Source organism: Chrysochloris asiatica, unplaced genomic scaffold (genome assembly GCF_000296735.1).
Source record: "Chrysochloris asiatica unplaced genomic scaffold, ChrAsi1.0 scaffold00022, whole genome shotgun sequence".
NCBI lineage: Eukaryota > Metazoa > Chordata > Mammalia > Afrosoricida > Chrysochloridae > Chrysochloris > Chrysochloris asiatica.
Genome location: NW_006408540.1, coordinates 16,240,115 through 16,266,437, shown reverse-complemented (window position 1 = coordinate 16,266,437; position 26,323 = coordinate 16,240,115). Strand labels below are relative to the sequence as shown.

Sequence of the window (26,323 nt, the reverse complement as noted above, 5' to 3'; positions counted from 1 at the left end):
AAAAAAACAATTACAAACTTTATTTGGAAAGGAAAGAGACCAAGGATAAACAAAGCACTGCTTAAGAAGAAGAATAAGGTTGGAAACCTCTCACTCCCTGACTTCAAAATTTATTACATGGCTACAGTAGTCAAAACTGCTTGGTCCTGGTACAATGAAAGACACATTGATCAATGGAACAGAATCGAGAATCCAGAAATTAACCGATTCACATACAGCCAACTGATTTTTGACAAAGTACCTAAATATATCGCATGGGGAGGTGATACTCTCTTCAACAGATGGTGCTGGCAGAACTGGAAAGTGATATGCAAAAGACTGAACCAAGACCTTCACCTCACACCTTATACAAAAAACATCTCAACATGGATTAAAGACCTAGATGTGAATCCCAGAATTATGAAGGCCATCAATGAAAAAATATGGACAAATGTGAGGGCACTAATTCAGGAAATACACAGACTACAAAACATTTTGTAAACCACACAAATAAAAGTAGACAAAATAGATGAGTGGGACATACAAAAAATTGAAAACTTATGTGCATCAAAAGGCTTCATTCACCACAAGAGTAAAAAGGGAACCCACAGAATGGGAGAAAATATTTTGCAATGAAACATCAGACAAGGGACTCATTTCTAAAATATATAATTTTCCTTTCTACTTATCAAGTAACTTATGTTTTTATTGGGGGCCCATTAAACATTAATAAAAACACAAGTTTTAAAAACAAAAACAAAAAAACACAAGTTACTGATAAGTAGAAAGGAGAATGTTTTGTTACAGAAACCTTGACCCTTGTTCTCTATCTTTTCCATACTGCAGAATACCTAAATTTTGGTTGGCTGTCTAGTTTTTAGACCTTGCTTCACTTTCTATGGTCTCTTGTTAAATATAGATTCACATTTAATCCATGACAAAGCTTCTGTAAATGATAAATTTATTAGTCAGCTTTGAAATAACTGATCAAGTCTTTAAACACATACTTTACATTTTCAGTCAATTTTAAAAAGTGCCCATGTTTGTATTGTCCTGTTGTTGTTATGTGCCATCAAGTCGATTTTGACTTATGGTGAGCCTATATATGGTTTCAGAAGAGCGACTGATGAATTTGAACCACCGACCTTACAGTTCAAACCAACCTTGCAGTCCAGAGCATTAACCCATAGCACCACACCAGGACTTCACATTGTCCTGTATAGGTTGCCATTGACTTTCCCATGTTACGATTGTTGTTGTTGTGTAGGGTTTATGAGGAGCAGCTGGTGAGCTTGAACTTCTGACCTTGCAGTTCCAACGGCTTTGCAGTCTGGTGCATTAACCCATATCACCACACCAGTACTCCACATTGTCATGTAGAGGTTACCATTGGCTCTCCCGTGTTAGCATTAGGACAATATAATCACATCTCAATGTTACAATAGCTTCGTATGTCTCTTCTCAGAGATAGGCAGTATGTATTTGGGGGACATATATTAGGTTCTCTCCAGAGGCATGACTTTATTGGATTCTGAAAGGTAACAAGCCTTCCATATTTAGAAGTCCACATAGCAGAAACCTTGTCCTGAATTTTATAACAGAGGGCTTGTGGGATTTCTCATAAGCTTTTCATTGAATTCTCTAAGTTTTGAGTGTTCCTGAACTCGATTCTCTGAGTGACAAAAGGCAAGTAGGAACTTCAAATAGAAATGACAGAGCAGGGGATCAAGGAGTTGAAGGGACTCAAACATTGGAATGAACCTAATTGATTTACTGAAACTTTGGTCATCCTTGAGTAATAGTTTTTCTGTGGGCTAATGCCCTGGACTGCAAAGTCAGTTTAAACCACAAGGTCAGTGGTTCAAACTCAACCAGCCGTCCTTCAGAAGCTATGGGTTGAAACCAACTTGATACCACTTAACAGCAGTATCCAAATGAACTCTGAGAAGAAAATGCAGAGAACTAGTATAACTACAGTATAACACATATACTTTCTAAAGCTCATTGACTGCCATCCAGTCAATTCCAAATCAAAGTGACCCTGTAGGACAGAGTAGAACTGCCCCATAGGGTTTCCGAGGATGCAGGTCTTTATGGGAGTAGGCAGCCTCCATCTTTCTCCCGTGGCGATGCTGGATTTCAGCTACCAGCCTTTCCGTTAGCATCCCAATGCTTAACCCACTGCATCATCCCCAAAGCTGATACTTCCCCAACCTCTTTGAGTTCTCCAGGACTTGAGAGAAACAATCTCTTTGCCCTGCCTCATCTCTAGCTTACTCATATTGCAGTGGGCATACACAAGTTGTGGACACTTTCAAAGTACCAAAGGAACCTTAACCATTCTGGTTTTGCCTCAGTAATTGATGCTCCAAGGTGACTCCTTGTGCACTCATGGTCTGCTGCCAGTCTGAGCCATTGACAATGACCTACTTTGCAGTCTGCAGTCACCAGCACTGGTGTCCTCACTATGCAGCTCTAGTCTCAGCAGCAGGCAGGATTGGGGACAATGTGCAGGTATGTCTCATGCATTCAACAATTATGGCATCAGGGTGGCGCACGCTGCAAAGACTCTGTTCTGGCACTGGGAAGAAGGGTAAACAAGGCAAAAGATGACCCAAACCTCATGGAAATGACAGTGTAGAGGAAGGAAATAAAGAATCAACAGTTGAACTACAAGATGATTTCAAGATGGCAATACAGTCTGTGTGGACCATAATACAAGATGATGTTGAGGGGGTGATTCTAGTTAGTGGTGACCAAGTAAGGTCTCCCTGAGCAGGTGACATGTGAGTGGTGAGCAAGAGCCAGCCACATAGAATTTGGGGGCAGAGATGTATACTTGGGTGCCCCCTCGTCATATCAGTGAATACCCATGGAGCCACATCAAGAAATAGAATAGGCATCACCATGCAGATAAGCCTTCTTCTGACCTTTATGATAATCACTTTCTTACCTTTATTGATAGCTGTATCTTCTCTATGTTGACATTTTTTCCCCCTAAAATTAGTTCCTGAAAATATGACAGAATGTTTGCAAGTTTGGGCTTCCCTCTTCTGACGTCTCCCTTTTCCTACGCTTTCTCCCTGTCGTCCTTCAACTTTTCACTTACGTCATTTGCCTTAGCAAGACTGGCAGTAGTGCCACATGTTTTGGTTCTTGCTGAAGCTTTCCCCTTGCCTCAGCATCGGGGGTTGCCGAGGTGAGTGGGACTCTTGCTGAACTGGTAGAAGATGGGTGAGTACAACTCTGAAGTTGCACATTTGTGCCCCCTTTGGCCTGAGTCAAGACGTAAGGGGTTGCTAATAGCATGTCATATGGTGAATGTGAGAAGTTCTGCAGATTTCTTGTAAGCTGAAGGAAGAGAGAATTCCCACAGTCAGTGCATGCAGTACATTAGATTCTCAAAAATCTCTCAGCTCTGCAGCCAGCTCTCCACTTACACACATTTTTCATTGTTTTAAAGGGTAAATAATGCTTTCCTGGACCGACTCCAAGGCGAAAGTCAACCAGGTGGCCTCTAGCAGTCTGGAGGCTATTGGAATATGAATCATGGTAACAGCTGGGTGAGTTTTTTCTTTTTCTTTTCTTTTTTAAAAAATCATCTTTCAAATCTGAAGAATGAAAACAATGAGAATTTCACAATGATTTTGAAGCCTTTTCCCCAGATGTTATTTTTTGGGCATGCTGTTCAGCTGTGTGATGGGCAGCCAGCCAGGGTGATGGCTGTAAATTCCATAATAGCTTCTGAGACAGGGAGAGAGTTTTGAGTTCAGCCCTGACCCCGCACAGTAAAAAATGGCCCCTGCCCTTTTATTCAGCATGACTGCCTTGACCTTAAAGCTTTTTATCACCCCTTGCCCAGATTGACAATGAAAACAAATGAACTTTTTGTTTTCCTGGATGATTTTAAGTAAAATATGGTTATAAAAGGAGTCCTGGTGTGGTACTGTGGGTTAATGCGCCAGACTGCAAAGCCATTTGAACTTCAAGGTTGGCGGTTCAGGCTCACCAGCTGTTCTCGGAAACCCTATACAGGGTCGCTGTGGGTCGGAACCAATTCAATGGCACTCAGCAACAGCAAAGGTATCAATTAGTTCAAATTGACGGATGGATTTCACAAATGTATATATGTTTAAGGTAATTGAAATTTAAGCTGAAGTAGACAGATTCTCAGATACTGCATGTGTGTTGTTTAGTGCCATTGAGTCAGTTCTGACTCACAGTGACCCTTATAAGGTTTCTGAGGAGTAACTGATGTGTTTGAACTGTAGACCTTGCAGTTAGCAGTCTAGTGCTCATTCTACAGTGTCACACCAGAACTCCATACTGTGTGCGTATCCATATAAAACAAAAATAAAAATTGCTTTTGAGTTAATTCTGACTCTAGGCCGCCGCATGTATGGCAGAGCAGAGTAAGAAATTTCAATGGCTGTTGGTTCAGAAATAAGCCTTTCTTCTGAGGTACCTCGGGACAGAGTCAACATCCAGCCTTTATGTTAAAAGCAAGTGCGTTAGTCATTGGCATTACTCATAGACTCCAAATGAAAACCAACTGCCATCCAATCAATTCTGACTCACAGCCACCCTCTAGGACAGAGTAGAACTGCTCCCTCCACAGATAGCTTCTTCTTTCTCTTGCAGAGTGGCTGATGGGTTTGAACCACCAGTCTTACCATTAAAGCCCAATGCTTAGCCACTGTGCCACTGTAGTCATCTATGATGTATGCTTACTTGTGTCATTGTGGCATTAAGAATAGGGACAACATGGAGGAGACAATATGAATTAACATATAAGATCTTTGCATCATTTATTAAACTTTTCAAATTACTGACTTATTCATACAAATGATGTGAGTAAGATTCATGTAGAAAATGGGGCTCTGTGAGCTTAGACATTACTGTTGTTGTTGTTATGTGTGTGGAGTCGGTTCCCACTCATAGCGACTCTGTACAGGGTTGCCAAGGCTGGAAATCTTTATGGGAGGAGAAAGCCTCATCTTTCTCCCACAGAACAGCTGGTAGTTTTGAACTGCTGACCGTGAGATTGGCAGCCCAATTCGTAACCACAACGCTACCAGAGCTCCTTTAGACGTTACTAAGTTCCTATGATTTATTAGTTGTGAAACATGACTAGAATTCAGATTTTGGTTTGTACATGGAAACTTGCTGTGCATTTTCTTCTTCACTTAAAAAATACATGTAAAATTCAGAAAGTACCTAGAAAAACACCTAGGAGTGAAGAGAAAATGCTGGGTGAGAGTAAATGGATATACTGCTGAGAAGAAAATGGGCAGTTGGAAATTTGGACTATCTGTGGGCTTTACAGAACTTAGCTGCATATCTCTTCTTAGATCCTTCATAGATACAATGAAGAACAGCCTTTCCTCATGATGTGATAGTGGGGCTGACCGAGTGGACTTTCCTCAGTAGGCCAGGCCCACCCTAAGTCCATACTTCCCCTACTTGAGGAAGTAAATGAGAAGCTCAGAACTTAAGTTCCTCTGACTTACCTCCTTACATCTACCCACCTGCCACATCTGTTCCTCTGTGTTTGCTTTCCCTTGTGTACTAAATTCTGTCTCCACCTACTGGTGGGTGTGCTCTAACAACACGCTTCCCCTTCTTTCCTGAGTTGTCAAACATTAGCTCCCTCTCTACTGGAAGATTCCCATAAACATAAAATGTAAATATAAGCTCTCTTGATCCCACTTTCTCCTTTTGTATCTGACCTGTTTCTTTGCTCCCCTTTAAAGACAACTTTAACAGGCATCTATGCTTGCAGTCTTTCATTTATTTTCTACCATTTTCTATTACACCCACCCTCCTGGTATGGCACTGTAGGATCAGCATTGGATTGCAAACCACAAGGTTAGCAGTTCAAACCCACCAGCTGCTCCTCAGAAACACTATAGAGTTTGGATTGGTCACTATGAATTGGAACTGACTTGAGGGCACTTTAACAACAGCAACAACAACAATTAGGTTTTAGATGCTGTGGGTTAATATGCCGGACTACAAAGCTGTTTGAACTGCAAGGTTGGTGGTTCAAGCTCACCAGCTGCTCCTCGGAAACCCTATACAAGGTCGCTATAGGTCGGATTTGACTCGACAGTACTTAACAACAACATCGAAACAGATGGCTCTTGTCATTATCCCTCACAAATTCCATATTGTAAAATCCAGTGGTTGTTTCTCTGGCATCTTTTGACCTCCACTTTGAAATTAGAGACCTTGTCTTGGTTACTGGAGCATTGTACTCCCTGGGGTGTCCGTCTGTCTTTGTGGCCCCTCCTCTGCTTCTCCCTTGCTGAATCCTCTACGTCTTCTGTCATCTCCACATTGGGGTGCCTCAGGGATCCATCTCACACCATCATCTTAATTATGTCCCCTTACTACGTTGGCTGGAGTCCTGGTGTGGCACTGTAGGTTAAACACAAGGTTGGAAGTTCTAACTCATCAGCCGCTCCTGGGAAACACTATACAGGGAGGCTATGAGTTGGAACCTACTCAATAGCACTTAACAACAACTACCTTGGTGGTCTTATACATTCTCAATAATTAAATACCATCCATGTGCTCATTGGTGTGGTGCTGCAGCATCAAGCACTGGACCACAAGGTTGATTTGAACCATAGGGTCGGCGAGTCAGACTCACCAGCCACTGTTTGGAAATCCTGCACAGGGTTGCTATGAGTTGGAATAAACTCAAAAGCACTTAACAACAACAACATATACTCATTACTCCCACATTTCTAAATCCTGTCTGAACCTCTTCCTCCAAAGTGAACACTTGCCCATCCAGTTGTCTACCTGACATTTCTATGTGCTGTCTGTCTTATAGACCATTTCAGCCTTAACTTAACCTCCTGGCACACGTCTCTCACCTACCTCATAGAAAATCCTCTTGATTCTACTTACAAATATATATATCCAATCCAGCATCATCACCACTACTGTTACATTAATACGATCACAAAACAGGTGATTTTCCTATTTCCACGCTTACCCACATAGAGTCTGTTCTCAACACAATAGTGACAGAAGTCAGATCTTGTCAGTCCTCTGCTCAAAACCTTCCATGGCTCCCAGAGTTTTCAAATTCACTTGGAGTAAAAGCCAAACTCTTTATAGTAGACTCCTAGCTGCTACATGACCTCTCTGGCTCTCTCCTACCATTGCTCCCCTGCTCATTTCTCTCTAGACAGGCTAGCTTTCTCACTGTTCTCTGAGAGCCTCAGTCACTGGCTACCATCATCTTAGGGCCTTTAAACTGGCTGCTTTCTCTACAGCATCTCCAAAATATGCCAGGAGTTGGTTTTCCTTCAAGTCTGTTCTTAGATCCCACTACCAGGTTATCTTGGCCATTCTATTTAGTCCTGACATGTCATCCTCAGCTTTTGCATTTGCATTCCCCTTCCCACACTCCCCTTCTATTTTTCCATAGCACTCATCAATTTCCAACACACTTCCTGACATAATTCACTTCTTGTTGTTGTTAGGTGCCATGGAGTCGGTTCTGACTCATAGCAACCCTGTACAGGGTTTCTGAGGCTGTAAATCTTTATGGAAGCAGAAAGTCTCATCTTTCTCCTGTGGAACAGCTGGTAGTTTTGAACTGCTGACCTTGCAGTTCACAGCCCGATTCGTCACCAATAGGTTACCAGAGCTCCTTACCCTACTTACTTACATGAGACTACATCAGTATGTATTGATGCTAGGGCTCCAGTCCTTACATATACAGATTTATCTCAAACAAAACATGTTTAAACATGTCTCTTCAATCAGTGGATAACTGCAGACAAGTTCTCCCAGTAATAAGTTTCTCCTCGTCTCATTAAGAGCCCTGGTGTGGCACTGTGGGATAATGCGCTGGACTTCAAGGTCAGTTAGAACTGCAAGGTTGGCAGTTCAAACTCACCAGCTAGCTGCTCCTTGGAAACCCTATACAGTGCCGAAATGAGTTGGAACTGACTCAGTGGCACTTAACAGCAACACCAAAGTCTCATTAGAGTTTTGTTTTTTTTTAAGGTCCAATTTAAATAGTCGCTTCCAAGGAACTCTGCAGGACCAGTTGAATTCCAGATAGAGACCAGTTAATAAGGTTATGGTGTCTGTGTTTGGGGATTCTAAAGGGGTAATATTGATAGATGTTCTTGTAGGACACAGAAGTTCTAAGAAAATGGAAAACTGCATTGTTGAGTAAAAGACCAGGAAAGTTGCACAGAGGAATTTTTTTTCCCATCATAACAATGCACCTGCTCATTCTTTGAGGGTAGCAAAAGCTGTACTAGGGGAATTTCATTGAGAAGCCTTACCCCATCCCCCCTACAGCCCTGATTTTGTCTCTTCATATTTCTTTATGTTCCACAAACTCAAAGAATATTGTAAACGAACATGATTTGAGTTCCTTGAAGGTGCCAAAATGTTGTTTTGTTATTGTCTGTTGCTCAGTGCTATCAACTTGGTTCTGACTCATAGCGACCCTGTATAGGGTTTGTGAGGAGCAGCTAGTGGGTTTGAACTGCTGACTTTGTGGTTTGCAGCAGAGTGTCGAACCTACGGTGCCATACGTGTAAATCAAAGAGCACGGAATTCTTCAGGGAAGGGTTAGAGAGCTGGGAACACCACTTTCAGGAGTGTATAGACCTATACATAGGACAAGTCAAGAAACAATAGCTTTACATTTTGATATTTTCGTTCAATAACGATCTCTGTGATTTTTCTAGCAAGTTTTTTTTATTTACCCTTGTACATTTTATTTATTTAAGAAGTTGTGGTACAAGTTTTCAAAAGGGAGTTTTCATTTCAGAGTGTGCGGGGGAAGGTAGAGTCCCCACTGAATAGTTTCCTCTTGTCTAGATGAGTGTGGTGAAAGGAGGTGAGGATAAAATTCTTATGATTCAGTAGTGAGTCATTGTTATCCTGGCTAATTGGGATTGTCACAACTGTAAAGGTAGACGTTTTGTAACAAAAGAGGGGGAGCAGTTCATCTTACAATCTAGGAACAGAGGAACCATCAAGGGAGAAGAGCATGAGTGGAATGTGGGACCCTATCCAGAGAAGCAGCCACACCAGAGGTGGAGACAGAGATGAGGACATGGAGAGATAGAGCAGCTGAGGACTCTAGACTCATGGGAAGAGAAAGGCTGTGTGCTGTCAGCCAGGAGGGAGGCTTGCAGAATGTGCCCTTTGGTTGTTTAAATGATTGTATATTTCTGAGTGTATTTGTGTACATAAAAAAACAACAACAACAGAGGGAATAGAATCAAATACTTCTATTGGTGTTATGTGGTTTATATGGGAAGAATGGTGATGCATGGAGAGGATTGTAATCATTGCAATGAAATAAAATATGATAGGATGAGTGTAAAACTGATATTCTCCTATGTAAACTATCATTCAATTTACAATGAAAGCTAAAAAAAAACAAAACAAAACATCCTGGTGCAGAATAATGCACTCACAACGCCAACAACAGTAATCTTCCCGTAAAATAAAATCTAGACCTACTAAAGGATAAGTACTTGATTAGTAACCACAAGATCTGCAATTGAAACCCACCAACCACTCATCAAGAGAAAGATGAGGCTTTCTGATCCCATAAAGATTTACAGCTTTGGAAACCCTGGAAAGTGTAGCTAGGATTTGGAACCGATTTGAAGACTCTTAACAACAAACAACACATTCAAGGAAAGTTAGACGAAACTTTGAAGGGGACTGATTATTCCAAAATATCTAGAAAGTTTTCCAAAACAGTTTAAAAGAAAAAGGATTTGCTAAATAATTCAGCAGGTTAATTTAACTTTGAATTAAAATTAGAGAAAGATTGCACAGAGAAAGAAAATAATAGCTCAGCCTCACTCACAGATGTAGATTAAAAAAAACCACAAACAGAATTTTGACAAAAAGAAAAAAAGTGTAATGTTTTGATTAATAGCATTGATACCAGAAATTCATGCTTAACTTACTTACATGCACAGAAACCTACTGAAGTAATTCAGCTCACAAATTATAGGAGAAACTTGTAATATGGTCATCTCAACACATCCAGGGAAAGCCTTTAGTACATTTTTACACTGATTTCTAAAAAAGCTGATAATAGAAGGGACATTTCTTTACTGAGTAAAAGGACCAAAAGGGTATGCTAATTAAAATACATCATAAACATCCTCCTTAATCAGAGGTAAGGATTGAAAAGGAGAAACATTATTTGTAAATCCCAGATGATCTAATTATCTACATAGAAAATCCAAAAGAACTTAAATTCAAATTATTTGAATTACTAAGGGATCAGCAATGTTAGAGGATATAGGATCAATATTTTAAAACTAATTGCTTTTCTACCCACCAGGAATAAGCAACAACAACATCAACAAAAAAATCGAACACAAAGACCTAACCAAAGATGTGCATGACCTTTTGAGAGTAAATCATAAAACGTGGTAGAAAGGCATTAAGGAATAAGTAAATGGAGAACTATACCTGGTGAATAGATAGGAATGGATTCTCTCTTAAACAATCTATAGCTTAACTGAAGTCTAATCAAAACAAAGGACCAAATATGGCCATTTATTTAAGGTGGTATGGCCGTGACACAGGCTGACCTAATCTGGAAGTTTGATGTATGACAGGACCACAGCTCACTGAAGAGAAATGGGCTCTTTCTTGAACAAGTCCTATTGGGACAACTGAGTACCAGCATAAAATGCCTAAAAATTCATTTTAGGTGGATTAAAGTTTATAAATAAAGATGAAGACTTTATGAATTTTAGGAGAAAATAAAAGAGACTATAAAATTGAGCTAGGGAAGGATTTTGCCAGACACAAAATATGAGCCATAAGGAAAAAAAAAAGAGATAAATATCTCTACATTAAAATTGTAAACATCTGCTCATCAAATAATGCCATCCAAAACTGAAGCCATAGTCTAAACTGTTACCGAGGATATGTTTTCAATATTCAAATAACAAATGGACAAGTGTTAAGTGTTGTTGAGTTGGTACTGACTCATAGCGACCCTGTGTAAGGTTTCCGAGGAGCAGCTGGTGAACTTGAATCACACCGGCCTTATGGTTCAAAATGACCTTGCAGTCCAGCGCATTAACCCACAGCACCGTACCAGGATTCCAGACAAAAGTTTAGAATCTAGAAAATAAGAATGCTCATAATGTTATTTTCAAAATAAATATATATTACTTTAGAATTGTTGTGTTGTTAGGTGCCATTGAGTTTATTGAACTCATGGCAAACCCATGTGACAGAGTTGAACTGTCCAACCCATGTGACTGAATAGAACTGCCCACTGGGCTTTCAAGGCTGTGACCTTCATGGGGCAGCTCTTCAGGTCCTTTCTCCTGTGGAGCTGCTAGTTGGGTTCAAACTGCCAACCTTTCTGTTAGCAAGTGCTTAACCAATGTCCCACCAGGGCTCCTGTACTTTAAAATCAGGAGTCATGTAAAGTAGATTCCTCTGCACTTATTCAAGGAAGAATGACAATCAAGTTATTTTGGAAGTAAAATAAAAATACATTTATTTCATATTTAAGCATGCTAGATGGTAGTGTTAAATTCGAAGTGTTTTTTTGAAAAGAATATTTTGTTGTCAATGTTGAACATATAGCATTATGACAGAATATACTGACCACCAACTTTGGGTTCAGCAGCAGAAACACAGTAAATATTGGTGGGAAAATTTGGGGGAAAATGGGAAAAATAAAAAGAGTCAACATTATAAGAATCCAACCCTAGTATATGTAACAATTCAATAGATGATAATAGAATCCCATAAAAGCAAAGTCACTGTCACAGAGTCAAATCTGACTCAGGGTGACTTTATAGCACACAGAATAGAACTGCCCCACAGGGTTTCTGAGGTGATCATCTTCACAGAAGTTGACTGCCTCATTTCTATTTATTTATTTTAAATTTACAATACATGTATTTGAGGTACACAATTCAATCCATAATAAATAGAAAGTTCTATAAAATGACTTGTGGACAGTAGTTAGATTTATTCTTTAATGTTATGTAGCAACATGGGAACAAGGACTTCTAATTCATTCATTCAATTCAGCAAATATTTTATTATTGCCTATTAAGAGCCAGACACTGACCCATGTAAGCCAAGTCATACTCAGACACACTGGTTGCTAATTTATTTAAATCAAATCTCATCTTCTGAAAATACCACCCATGAGCTCAATGAAAGCACCAGAGTACCTACCACTATTTCTTCAGCTTGTGATATGGAGTGCAACTTTTTAAAAAAGCTTTTATTGTGAATTGAGTGATTGATAGTTTACATGGGAGAACATCGACTTTGCACTCAAGCAATCATATTTTGTTTCACTGTATTGATTACAGTCCCCTCCATATACCATTATGAACCATATTTGCCTCGATTCCCTCTTTTGTTGTTGTTGTACACAAAAACACACAGGAATATTATAATGATTTAAACAAAGGGCACACTTTGCAAGCCAGCCTCCTGGCCGCCAGCTCTCAGTCCCTCTCTTTCCATGAGTCTAGAGTCCTCAACTGCTCCCTGTCTCCATGCCCTTGCCTCTTCCCCCATCTCTTGTGTCACTGTTTCTCTGGATTGTTGTTGTTGTTGTTGTTGTTGTTATGTGCCGTGGAGTCGGTTCTGACTCATAGTGATCCTGTACAGGGTTTCCAAGGCTGTAAATCTTTACGGGAGCAGAAAGCCTCATCTTTCTCCCGTGGAACAGCTGGTAGTTTCAAACTGCTGACCTTGCGGTTCACAGCCTGATTCATAACCACTACGCTACCAGAGCTCCTTGTTCTCTTCTTCCTTGATGATCCTAGGGTCCTCTGTTCCTGGACTGTAAGATTAACTACTCCCCACATCTTGTACAACTTCTATCTTTAGACTGCCTTATCTTTATCCTGTGGGGTGGTTTGTGAATTTGAACCATCAAATTTTCAGTTAGCAGCCCAACACCTAGCCCACTGAGACACCAAGGTTCCTTAGATGATAAAGGCAGCACACTAAGTAAATGGGACTAGAGGGGTTATATAGTGTTTGGTGATTGAACAACTGATTAATGAATTAATTTGTAGATCCCACACTGTGCGATGTATCCAGATATATTCTAAATTGAACTCCTGATGTCATGCTCACTGGACTGCGAACCACAAGGTCGACAGTTCAAACCCACCACTTGCTCTTCAGAAACCCTATACAGGGTCGCTATGAATGGGAACCGACTCAACAACATTCTAAGTTGATTAATGAGTGAAATGTACAATGAAATGATGGAAAAGGAGAGATTAATCTGGGTGAATATTTTTTCTGACCTTGGGATGGGAAAGGACTTCTAAAGCATAAAAACAGTAAGACAAATCAAAGAGAAGGTCGTGGTATACACACATTCCAACGTCTCTCTTCACTTCAATCCTTCTACCGGCCTGGCCCAGGGTCCTCAGGCAGGCAGGTGGGATGGTTGGAGGGTGCCATTGAGGCGGCAGGTCTTAAAGTTCACAGATATTGTTAGTGAAGGACTCTCTGTTGGGTCAGAGGAGAGGCTGGAGATCAGTGTTGGAAAACTCTAGCATAAAGATGGTGATGGATCCAAGGACAGAGCTTGACTTTGCAGAGGTTTGTGAACACTTGGTGTGGAGGTCCATATTGGTGTGGATGCTTGAGTCTAGTCTTCCTGGCTCTTGAGGGCCAGTCTAGACCTGCTCTTCCCCTGAAGCTGAAGCAAGAGGAGACTGGGGATGGAAGATGCTGATTTTTGTTGCTTTACTGCATCTTCTATCGCTATGAGATTGCTGCCAGTTAAGGTCCTCCAGTGCTTAGATGTTTGAGCCCAATAATTAAATCCAAGAAAATAACATATGGAAGGGAACTTGGCATCCAGAGAAGAGTGTTAGATAGAACACACAGCTCTAATCCCTATGGAAACAGAGCTATTACAGGAGTCTGGCAACAATGGGAAGGTGACAAAGAACTATTGAAGTCACCAAATTTTTCCATCATTTACGTGGCAATGTGGGATAATGTTCTGGATTGCAAGGTTGGTCTGAACAACAAGGTCAGTTTGAACCACAAGTTCAGTGATTCAAATTCACCAGCCACACTTTGGGAATTCTGTACAGGATCGTTATGAGTTGGAAACAACTCAAAATCACTTAACCACAAACAGCAACATAACAAAAGTTCAGTGTCTTCTAAGAAATGCCTTAGTCTTCCCACCTCTCACCATAGTACTTTTCATCTTTCTTACAACTCTTCTTCTTATTAACAACAGCACGAATGAAACCTCACAAGGGTAGTAGGTACAGTGATGCAGGTTTTTGCTTCTTGAAATGTCATACCATACTTAAATAGTAAGTCCTCAAGAAATATACATTGGCTAGACAAATTGAATTGATCTCTTAAGAACTATCTTCTGGCATTTAAGTAACAATATTTACTGATTATTTAATATGTCTTCTTTGATAATTTAAAGATTTATGCCTAGAAAAATGCATCCTGGTTTTCAAGAATTCTCTATTTGTTTTCCCAATGCACCTGGGTTGAGGTATTTCAATAATCATTTTAAATGAGCTTTTCTCTGATAACAACAGGATAGGCCTTTAGAATGCTGCTGCTATGGTGGAGGTGGGGGTGGAGGTGGTGGAGGTGTTGGTGGAGGAGGTGGTGGTGGAGGAGGTGGTAGTGGAAGTGGTGGAGGTGTTGTTGTTGGTGGTGAAGTGCTGCTGAGCTGGTTGTGACTCATAGCGACCCTGTTTATATCACAGCAGCCCCCAGATATAATGAATCAGAATGCCTTTCTACCTGTATTAGGATTTCCAAGAGCAGCTCTCGTGTGTTTGAACTTCTGACCTTGCGGTTAATAGTCCAGGGCTTATCCTAGAGTGCCACACCAGGGCTTCATAGAATGCAATGGGAAATCTTAAAACCTGGGTCTTCAAGGGCAGTTGGGTGTTGGCCTTGACTCCTGGGGCAATCTGAGGTTTTAGTTGTGCAGATTATGAGTGAGAACAGCAATACTGTGGCCCAGCCTTGTGGGAGGTCTGATGGGGTTCCTGGGTCTTTTCCACAGGGAGAGTGGACTCATTTAATCCAGCTCCCTACTTCAAGTCACCCTTTAGAAGTCACCTTCTTGCAATGCCACATTTCCATTTAGATTACTCTGCTTCCATTGTGTTCATCCTTTGTTGCTGGAAATATGGAGGTGGGTGACAATATTCATGAATACTATTATTTGTGACCCATGTTGGCCTGTCTCTAAGAACACAGTTGATGAGATGTCACTCAACAAGCCATTACATGGTTGACAGACTATTTAGTGAGTCAAATGCAATGCGACTAGAAAAAGACATCATTTCATTGAGGCTTTAAATAATTAAAAATGGATGTTTAAACCTCATGTCATAAGAAGGTCCTTTGAAGGAACTTCATTTCGGATAAGGCTTTGGATTTTGTTTTGCTGTGTGTGGTAATTTTTGTTTTCCTTTTCTTTCCAGGGTATGTGAGAAATATTTACTTTTGCCTGGACTTCAACAATGACCTTGCAAAACCTCAAGACATGCTTTTTTCTAAATGCGATTTTGTTCAGCCTTAACTGTTTTTACTTTTACAACTGCCCATCCACTCAATTTAGCAGCTGGGAAGGACTGGTTTCTCCCTGTCATTATTTATGCATGTTTTCGGGAGCTGATTACTGAACTCATATTCAATCTCTAAAGCTAGTGAAATGTTACATTATTTTTTTGTGATTGGTTTTGTGTCTTCTTGGAAGTACAATTACAATAGTGTTAGAATGATTGAGAGGGAGAGGAGATTCTTTGGTGCTTCCAGGGCAGTAAGAGTTATGCATGTGGCAGGCTTGGCTTTGTAATCAACTACTTATTTTTATATTCATAGCAGGTTTGGGGATACTCTGGAGTTCTTATAGAGGTCTTAATTTTTATCTTCTTAATCTAGTGTCCAAACAAGGAAAAGAAAATAAATCCTTTATATACTTTTTAAACAAAATGTATCAATAAATTTTCAACTATTTCTGTATCAATGGTTGTTTTTATTTGTAACTAAAAGCATTTGTGTTTTCATTCTTGACAACCAGTTGTTGTTAAAATCAACCCTGACTCTTGATAACTTCATGTGTGTTAAAGTAGAACTGGCTCCACAGGGTTTTCCATAAGGATTTTTCAGAAGTAGATTTATTAGGTAGTTAGAACAGGGAAAGAAAGGAATCTCAAGTGACTATGTTATTGTTGTTGTTAACTGCCGTAGAGTCTGTTCCGACCCATAGCAACCCTCTATAGGGTTTCCTAGGAGCAGCTGGTGAACTTGAACTGCCGACCTTGTGATTCAAATTGACTTTGCAGTCCAGCGCATTAGCTCACATTGCCACACCAGCACTCCAAATCACTCTTGTTGTTGCTAAGTACCATCAGTGGATTCCAACCCATAGTGGCCCTGTGTAGGGTTTCTGAGGCGCAGCTGGTGAGCTTGTTCAAACAGTTTTGCAGTCCATTGCATTAACACACAGAGCCACACCAGGAGTCTAAGTCACTCTAGGTATGGCCTGTATCAGCAAGAAATAAGCCAGCCTCAGCAATGGGGAGTTTCTGAGGAGTGGGGATCAGAAGACAAGAGACTGCAAGAGGAAATGAAGTTAGTTAAGAGGGGTGGGAGAAAGGAGAATGTAAGAAGAAATAAAGTTAGTTAATAATAAACTGAAATCAGAGTGAGAAGTCTCAAGGAAACCGTAGATGAACCAGTTCCCCAGATTGGCTACTTGGACACTTGAACCAGGAGTATAGTTCGAGTATAGACACTTGAACCTGAAAAAGCAGTATACAAAGAAGCAGCCAGGTTGTATTTGGGGCTTCACCTCCTCTTCTTTTGCAAGATGAATGCCCTTCCCAACCTCTCTGGGAGGACATCTATGCTTAATAAACGTGTCTTTCAATTCCCTAAGCCTCTTTTGCACAAGGTAAGTGAATTGCGCCTTCTCAATTCATTGGAAAGACAATACGTAGCACTGTTCCAGAGACAACATAGCCTTTCTTCCAAAGCACTTCTGAGTGGCCTGGAGCCTCACCTTTGAGTTAGGGTTAACTGTGCTAACCATAGGCACCACACAGGGATTCTTTTCTGTCTTGAGCAGTCTTTTAGTTTAATATTTTCAGTCCATATTGATCAAATGTAGTCTCTATTGGATCTTGATGTGATCCTGATTTATTTGTTAATACTCTCCCTCTGATTTCAGAGTGGAACAATTTATTTCACGAAAGAGCAATGTTTCCATAAAATCGACACAGATGTAGTCATCATATGTGGTTCCTTGGGGTTTTTGAAATGGGCCTTCCCTGGTGGCACAATGGTTATAGTGCTTAACTGCTAACAGAAAGATTGGTGATTTGAACCCACTAATGACTCTATGGGAGAAAAGAACTGATGATCTGTTCCTATAAAGATTTCAGACTACAAAGCCCTATAGAGCAGTTCTATATTGTCCTAAGAGCTCTCATAACGTAGTGGTTCTATATTGTCCTAGGAACTCTGGTAGCATAATGGTTATGAGTTGGGCTGCTAACCTCAAGGTCAGTAGTTCGAAACTACCAGCCATTCTATGAGAGAAATATGAGGTTTTCTGTTCCCGTAAAGATTTACAGCCTTGGAAACCCTATGCAGGGTTGCTATGAGTTGGGGAACTGACTCAATGGCACACCACCACCACCATATTGTCCTATAGAGTCATTATGAGTCACAACCCACTGGATGGCACACAACAACAAAACAACCTACTTCTGGTGGCTAATTCCATAGAATTTCCTATTCAGCTTTTGTGGGCACTGGTCAGTTTACGGTATTGTTATTAGGTGCTATTGAACCGGTTCTGACTCGTATCCACTCTACATAGGGTTTCCAAGGCTTATGTAAAGCTTTATGGGAGCAGATAGTCTCCTCTTCCTCCTAAGAGTCAGTTTATGAGTCGGATTTTACAAGGATTCAAACTGGTTCATTCAGGTTCTACATCCTAAGAGGCATTCGAATTTCCACACCAGCTGTAATGAATCACAATGCCTTTCCTCCTAATCAGAATCTCCATTTTAACAAGATCTTGTTAACTCAAGATCTTGTTAAAATGTAGATTCTCATTCATTGTATAACGGGTGGAAATGCAAATTCTCAGCAGGGAATCAACCCAAATAAACCAGTTCCAAGCCCTGGTTTTTACACCCTGGAGTATAAGAGTTTAGGTTTTCCATGCTGTGTAAACAAGCTCCCTTCCATGTTATATAGAGAGTAAGTTTCACAGTCTAGTCTTAGAATGAAGGGTAGAGAAATGAATTCATGTTAATGTTGGACAAGTAATTAGAACCTTACAATACAAGATGTCTTGTATTACCAATTGCTCTGTTGATATTAACTTTTCCTTTCTCTGTATGCCGCAAGCGCAATGGCTCTAGAAGATATATACTGGACTGTGAACCACAAGGTCCATGGTTCAAGCCCACAAGCCGCTCTGTGGAAGACAGATGAAGCTTTCTTCTCCTGCAACTATTTACAGCCTTGGAAACCCTATCCAGGGCATCACTATGAGGCAACCACAACAACATCTCTGTATTCAAGGAAACACCAGGACTTTGGGGCATGTGCGTGGGGGACTCACAGAAGCAGGCAGGGTGCAGTGCAGGAAGGGTCACATAGAGAACAGATGGTGCTCAGGCAGTTTCTCAGGAGTAAATGATACAGACACTCTTGGTTACACTCTCTTCTGCCAGCTGAAGCTGTGCTAATGCTGTTGACACTAATATCAAATGCTTGGTCCATTTAAAATCCTTGTTATTGCCTTATATGGGGAAAACGAAATCCCTCAGCCTGTGTTGGAAACACCGTCAAGCTGATTGTAAATGTGCAGCTGGCTGTATGCACACATTTTACTGCTGTGGCAGGCAGCCAGTTCCATACTACACCTGCCAGCCGGGCCACCTCACAGGCCTGTGGCCTGGTCTTTGTGTCCAGGCTTGGAGTTCATCCCTCAATACTCTTTCCCAGCGTGTGTCCAGGGACTGATGTCTGGGGAAAGGGGGTTTGTTTATTCCTTCAGGATGTTGGTGTCCTCTTCAGTTCTGCTGTCTGATGTATCTTGCATTCCCAAACAAAGATTTTGTTCAGGTGTCTGGGTTCATTAAAAAAAAAAAAAAATCACTGTGCAGGTATGGAAAATTGTGACTGCATGGTTGAAATTTTCTAAACCAAGTATGGGATTATACACACCGTCCCTGAACAATTCTCTATGTAGGTGAAAGTGGCCAGAACAGAAACAAAAGGGGGAGCTGCCTAAGGGATCCTATCACATTGCTTTTCACATTGAATCAACTGGAATAAAATTTGACGCGGTTAACTCTGGGTAGAAAATCCCGAAGCATGCGGTTACCATTTCTACTTTGTTAAAAGTCTTCCCTTGGTTGTTTTCTTTTTCTGAAAAAATAAAAACAAAAAATAAACTGTTATACAAATAATGCATGTTTATTAGAGAAACTTTAAACAATACAGAGGTCCGTGGGTGGTACACATGGTTTGTGCTCAGCGGCTAACTGAAAGGTTCATGGTTTGAATCCACCCAGCAGCACCATGAAGTAAACACTGGAGGACCTGCTTCTAAAGATTATAGCCAAGAAAACTCCTAGGAGCAGTTCTAAGGCAGGGAGCCCAGGGGTCCTCTTGGAAACAGTTGCTAAGAAAACAGACTTAGACTCAACCACAGAAAGTCTCTTTTGTTCTGTACTATATCCCCAGTTGTTGTTAAGTGCCATCGAGTCGTTTCCGACCCATAGAGACCCTTGTACAGGCTGTAAATCTTTACGGGAGGAGAACGTCTCATCATTCTCCCATGGAACAGCTGGTAGTTTCGAACTGCTGGCCTTAAGGTTCACAGCCCGATTCGTAACCACTACGCTACCAGAGCTCCCCAGTGCCCGGGACATATACAGGAGGTGCTCAGTAAATGTTCTGAGAGGGGATTCTCAGTGGTGGCTGATTTCTAAGAACTGTAGCCTCATACTATTCTGGAGAAACCCCCAAACAGCCATGATGGGCCCAGCTGAAGCCCCGATGTGACCCAATCCCAATATCTGCTACTTGACCTCTTGGAAGTCTTCCTGAGACAGGGAGCCTAGGGGCCTCTTGGAGGATGAACTCATTAATCCCAAGACCTTTGCAGTCTGTTTAATGTAAGCAGACGATTCCCCTCCATCCCAAAATCTCTGTATTTTGCTCCCTTGTGTAACACACTGGTTTTACTCACCTTGAAGGATGACCTTTCCTTGGGAGTGGAGGAGAATGCTGGCGAGGGGCTGGACCTGAATGCTGAAGGATGACACATGTGTGACATCCCTAATAAGTTTTGCCTGCATTTACCAGAAGCCTTTGCAGTGAAATACTGCACACACACCCAGTTAGCCTGTCCTCTCCTAAATGGGACACATCCCGCAAACGCCTACCTATCCCCATGAATAAACATGACTTTTCCCCACCCAAAACTTTTACACCCTTATCCCTATGAATAAACATGACGTGTCTTTTTTTCCTACCACAAATCTTTCAACCCCCAGTAAAACCTTTGTTCCGGGGTGGGGTTTGGCAGAGTTATTGTTAAGTACCGTGAAGTTGGTGCTACATCTGTGAGCTTGAGACCACTTCTCACCTTCGCTAGGGAGGGCTAGCCACAGCTGAGCTGTAGGAATTGTTCAGTCATCAGAGGATACGCCTCTCGTTCTCTACAAAATGTTGCACAAGAGATTGACACACAGATTATGAACTGGCTAGAAGCTTTAATTTCTGAGTTTTAGACACCTTCACGGAGTCAAAAAGAACCCGAAACTGTGTTTTAGTACTGAGAGAGCAAAAAAAAGATGAGAGGAATATTTGAAGCTAAGTATGTATGCATTAAGAAAAATCAGAAACCAAATGTAAATAATTTACTTATAGTCTGTTTTGAAAACAGAGCTAAGGTACAGTTCCTGTCCTCAAGGAAGACAATAGGTAGGAAGGGCTCCCAGGGCCACATGGCGGAGATTCCCTAGTTAAGCATAGTTCAGGCCTATGCCCCCGTCTCACTCAAGGACCCAGACTGATGAAGCTACCTCTCTACCTGGGCTCCTGCAATCACTGCAGCGAGGAGCAGACAATGAAAGGCTAATTTATTCTGTGCTTTCCCCAGGAGATGATGCAGGGTATTTCTGTTCACATTTGACCGGCCAGAACAAGTCACATGATCATCCCTAACTTTCAAGTTGACATGTGTCACCAAGTCCTTCAGACTCATAGCGATGCTTTGGAGGGTTTTCTGTTGCTGTTGTTAAGCGCCATCGATTTGGTTCCAACTCATAGCAACCCTGTATAGGGTTTCTGAGGAGCGGCTGGTGAGTTTCAGCTGCTGACCTTGTGGTTCTCAGTCCTGTGCTGAGCCTACAGAGCCACACCAGGACTCTTATAAAGATTACAGCCAAGAAAGCTGTATGGAAAAGTTCTACCCAGTCGTATGAGATTGCTGTGAGTCATAAGCACCTTAAGTTGGAACGAACTCAATGGCACCTAAAAACAACAATCTTAATGGGAAGAGATCACCTGGAATTTCTCCCTCTATTGTCGTTTGTTGTTGTTGCTATTAAGTTGCTAAGTGCTATTGAGTCTGTTCCAACTCATAGCAACCCTGTGTAGGGTTTCCGAGGAGCAACTGGTGTGTTTGAACTGTGAGGTACTTATCCTACATTGCCACACCAGGACTCCATATTTCCACTGGGTGGGTTCAAACCATGAACTTTTGGGTTAGCATGAGCACTTAACCATTGCACCACTAGGACTCCTTTGAAAGGGATTGTTGTTGTTAAATGCCTTCGAGTCATCATAGTGACCCTGTACAGGGTTTTTGAGGAGTGACTGGTTTGAGCTGATGACTTTGTGGTTAGCAGTCCTGTGGTTAGCAGTCCAGTGCTTATCCTACAGCAGACATAATCCTGTCATGCATCTGGGAGGAGCAAGAGAGCTAGAACATTTGGAAATAAGTCTAATGACTAAACTGTAAATGAACTGTAAAGTTGAAGAAGCAAGACACAGAGAAGAGCAGACATTCATATAAATGTAAACAACAGAAGAGATGCCGCTTAGTTCAAAATCTATTAAGCGGCACCTGGTGTGGAGCTGTGAGTAAATGTGTGGGATAGAAAGTCATTTTGAACCGCAAGGTCAGAGGTTCAAACTCACCAGCTGTTTCTTGGAAACCCTATGCAGGGCCACTATAGGTTGGAACTGACTCGACGGCACTTAACAACAACATGCTAGGCATGAAGAATACAAGGATATTTAAAAAAAAAAAAAAAAAAAAAAACAGCTTTAAGGAACTCTAAGTTGAGCTGGGAAGACAGACAGACACACAGATAACCTACAAAAAATATGAGACAGAAAATATGCAACTTGATGAGGCAAATCATGTAGGCAAAGCTAGAAATATGAACCGTATCAACTAGCTTGGACTTACTTATAAAGGGTTGTCACTAGGGAAAAAACCAGATTAGATTTTTGTTTTAATAAATCATGGGTAATCCTTTGGAAAATAGATTTGACAAAGGCAAGACCAGAGACAGGGCAATCTGTTAAGAGGCTGGAGGCTGCATCAGTCCAAGTGACCCACATGAGAGGCCTCCGTTAGAGGAGTGAAAATAGGAATGAAGAAAATGGAAGGTATGTAAGGAATTCCTAAGAGAGAGAAAAGCAGAGCTTTGTAAGTGACCAGATGGAGATGGAGAGTGAGAAGCCAGAGATGAGTTTTGTATTTTGAGCCTGTTTAAATCACTTGATACGGAGTGATCATAAAGATGAAATTTATACTTCAGAAGAAAGGAAGCCCTGGACTTGTTAAAGAGTTCTAAAGACTAAAGCATTGAACTCCACAAGCTTTGGCTTGTTCACAGTGCCTAATATGGTAATTAGCACATAATAGCTATTCAATTAATAGTTGGAAAGTGAATGGATTGATTGGGGAGTGGATTTTCATAGATGGAAAGAAGTGTGGTGTGGCTATAGTGAAGTTTAGATGGATTCAGGAGTATCGTAGGCAAACAAAACACATAGTGGTGTGTTTGTAGGGGTGTGTGTGTGAGAGAGAAAGATTGATTGATAGGTTGTTGTTGTTGTTAAGTGTTGTCGAGTCAGATCCCGACCCATAGCAACCCTGATGAGAGTTTCCGAGGAGCAGCTGGTGAGCTTGAACCACCGACCTTGCAGTTTAAATGGCTTTGCAGTCTGGTGCGTTAACTCACAGCTCCACACCAGGGGACTAATATTGTTGCTGCTCAGTGTGAACATAAGTGGAAGACAAAACAAAACGCCCAAGAGAAACACTCTGGAAGAGAACTTCTCCTGATGTCGTTAATTGATCACTCAGGTATGGTCGTAAAGGGTAGGTCAATGCATGCTGGTCAGTTGTGAATAACCCTAGACCCTACCAAGGGCAGCAGATGGCACAATCAAAGGCCTGGTGTTATCCATGTATGGTATAAGCGGTGTGTTGGTGATGCCTACCATTTCGTCCCTAAATGGCATAGGTAATAAAGCTAGGGGGGAGAATAGGAAAACCAGTGGCAGTAGGGAGCTATGAGAGTCTAATTCTATTCAATAATGGTGGGTCTTTGGACAAATCCCTTTGATTCACAGAATAGTTTGGAGACAAACTGGTGGACTAAGTACTCTTCAAAGGTTAGTGGAAGCGTAAGGTTAGCCAATGGCCAGATAAATTCTAAACAAGAATTAAGTGAGAAGATACTTTCTCACTTCCTGACCTTCGTCGTTAAAAAGCTTTGTCCTTTTTAGTCTTTACTCCAACACCATTTTCCAGATTACCTGGTCATAGAAACTTACAGGCATCAACAGTCTTTTCTCTTTCACTTACCTGTGTAATTGATTGTCAAGCCTTAATACAGCTTCCATAATAACTTTCATAACTGTTCCTTTTTTTTGAATTCACTGTCACTGTTTTATTTGATCCTTTCAGGTGATTTGAACCCACCCAGTATGACTCTTCTTGACCTGCTTCTGTAAAGATTATAGTCAAGAAAAGGCTGTGGGGTCTAGAGTTGCAATCAACAGCACATAACAACAGGAAGTATGTTTTAAGTAGGCCACCGTCAGACAGAACAAGCTGGTCCTACCTTTTGTGTCTCATGCTTATGGTATGATGGAAATGAATTCTATGGAGAAAATGACTGTTATTTTAGGATTTGAGTTAGCAAGGAAACAGAAAACTTGTTATGGTCAGACATGCACTGAACATTTGGAGGAGACAGATTTTAATGAAAACAAAAAACAACAGTGATAATTCCATTCCTGAAAAGGGAAGAGGAGACTCAAAAGGCTTGGCAAACTTTCAGAGTTGTAATTCTGCCTTTTGTAATCCCAAATGTTGTTCATGCTGATGACAAATGAGAAGGTGTATAGCGCCAAATGGGTGCACAATCTCTTTGTGAAATTCAGGTCTTAAAAAGAATATGTGCACAATATGGAGAGACTCACAGCCAAAGATGACCAGAAGCACCAAAGGCCACAGTGGGCTGAGGCTTATGAAGAAAATATGTTGCAGATAGCATAGCGCTTTTAAATCCAGTGCAAGAACAAGAAGGAAGAGGCTTACTGTTGAGGGCCAATGGTGTGGTGCTGATGGATGGCCAGGAGAAACCAGAACTCCTGTCCTACCGTGTACTCCTATTCTCTGTCAGGGATTGAGCCCTGGTGGTGCAGTGGCTAAAGTAACCCACTGCTAACTAAAAGGTCAGTTGTTCCAATCCACCAATCACTCTGTGGGAGAAAGATGTGGCTGCCTGCTTTCCGTAAAGATTTACAGCCTTGGAACCCCAACATCACTGTGGGGAGTGCTACAACCGACTCAACAGCAGGACGGTTCATCACAAGGTCAGTGGTTCAAGTCCACCAACTGCTCCTTAGAAATCCTACACAGGGTCACTCTAAATCAGAAGCAAATCGATGGCACTTAGCAACAGCAAGAACACCAGGAAAGAGTGAGTTTTGGACTCAAAAAAGAATCAACATTGTTTATCCTTTTGTGACCTATGGGACATACAGTTGTTGTTGTTGTTGTTGTTGTTGTTGTTGTTAGGTGCCAGCAAGTTAGTACCGACTCATAGTGACCTTATGCACAGCGAACGAAACACTGCCCGATCCTGGGCCAACCTCACTATGTTGTCATGCTTGAGTCCATCGATGCACAGTGCTCACTCCATATTCCACCTCTGGAGTTTACTGGGCAGCTGCTATTCCACTTTTAATGCATGCTGCCACCTAGTGGACGCTTGTATAACTACATGAATCTGAAGAAACTGGCCTCCAGTAACTTCAGCATCAGATGCCTCTTGGGACATATGTGTCCCACTAAGTGTATCAAAGTTCATATTACTTCTATTCATTTTTTTACATCTCATTTAAAATTCCTTTCATTACTGAAAACATATGGTTTCAACGACAACAAAATAATTAAAAGTAGAAAATAATGTGATCTTGAAAGGGTGAAGGGAAAATTAAGGTTCAAGATAAAGAGATTACAAAGGAGCATCCAACTGCTGTAAATGAGCCAGCTTTTCGGGCTCCAAATGAATTACAATGCAGGCCTCTGAGAGAGGTGCAGCTTTACCCACCTGATCAGGGAGAGCTTTGAGGGCAGAGATGGGGAAAAGTAAGCCAGTTGAAGGAAAATAGATGCTACTACCTGGGAACAAAAGAATCGATATTTGAAAGGGGCCCTGAATATCTAGTTCAACCCTTACTCTGTTGCATAATTAAACACACACATGTTGTTAAGTGCAGTTAAATCTCATAGTAACCCTGTATAGCGTTACTGAGGACCAGCTGATGAGTTTGAACCACCGACCTTGCGGTTCAAACCTATCTTGCAGTCGGTGCATTATCCTGTGATGCCATCCCAGGCCTCCGTGTTTTATTATTATTCAGAGACTCTGATGATAGTCCCAGTTATCTGTCTAGTATTTGAACATCTTCCTTAATGCCTTATTGTTGTTAACTGCCTTTAAGGCAAGGAGCCTCGACTCACAGTGACTCTGTACACAGCTGGTGTCTACTATTCTTCAGGGAGTGGGGGCAAGACCCCAATTCAAACATATTCTATGTTGTTGTTGCTGTTGTTAAGTGCCGTCAAGTAGGTTCTGACTCCTAGTGACCCTGTATAGGGTTTCTGAGGGAGTCCTTGTGTGGCGCTGCAGGATAATGCACGGGACCACAAAACTATTTACAGGGTCAGAATCGACTCAACAGCACTTAAAGCCTCATCTTTCTC

At 41.3% G+C, this 26,323-nt stretch overlaps 1 protein-coding gene across 1 annotated transcript in view; it reads left to right on the top strand.

Moving 5' to 3' along the window:
• EPSTI1 (epithelial stromal interaction 1 (breast)) overlaps positions 1–15,693 on the top strand; it is a 185,912-nt gene extending 170,219 nt beyond the window's left edge. The window contains 4 exon segments of the mRNA XM_006837680.1: positions 3,162–3,178; positions 3,443–3,542; positions 15,534–15,566; positions 15,568–15,693. Of these exon segments, the coding sequence (XP_006837744.1) occupies positions 3,162–3,178; positions 3,443–3,542; positions 15,534–15,566; positions 15,568–15,693 (276 nt within the window).
• Positions 15,694–26,323: the final 10,630 nt, after the last annotated feature.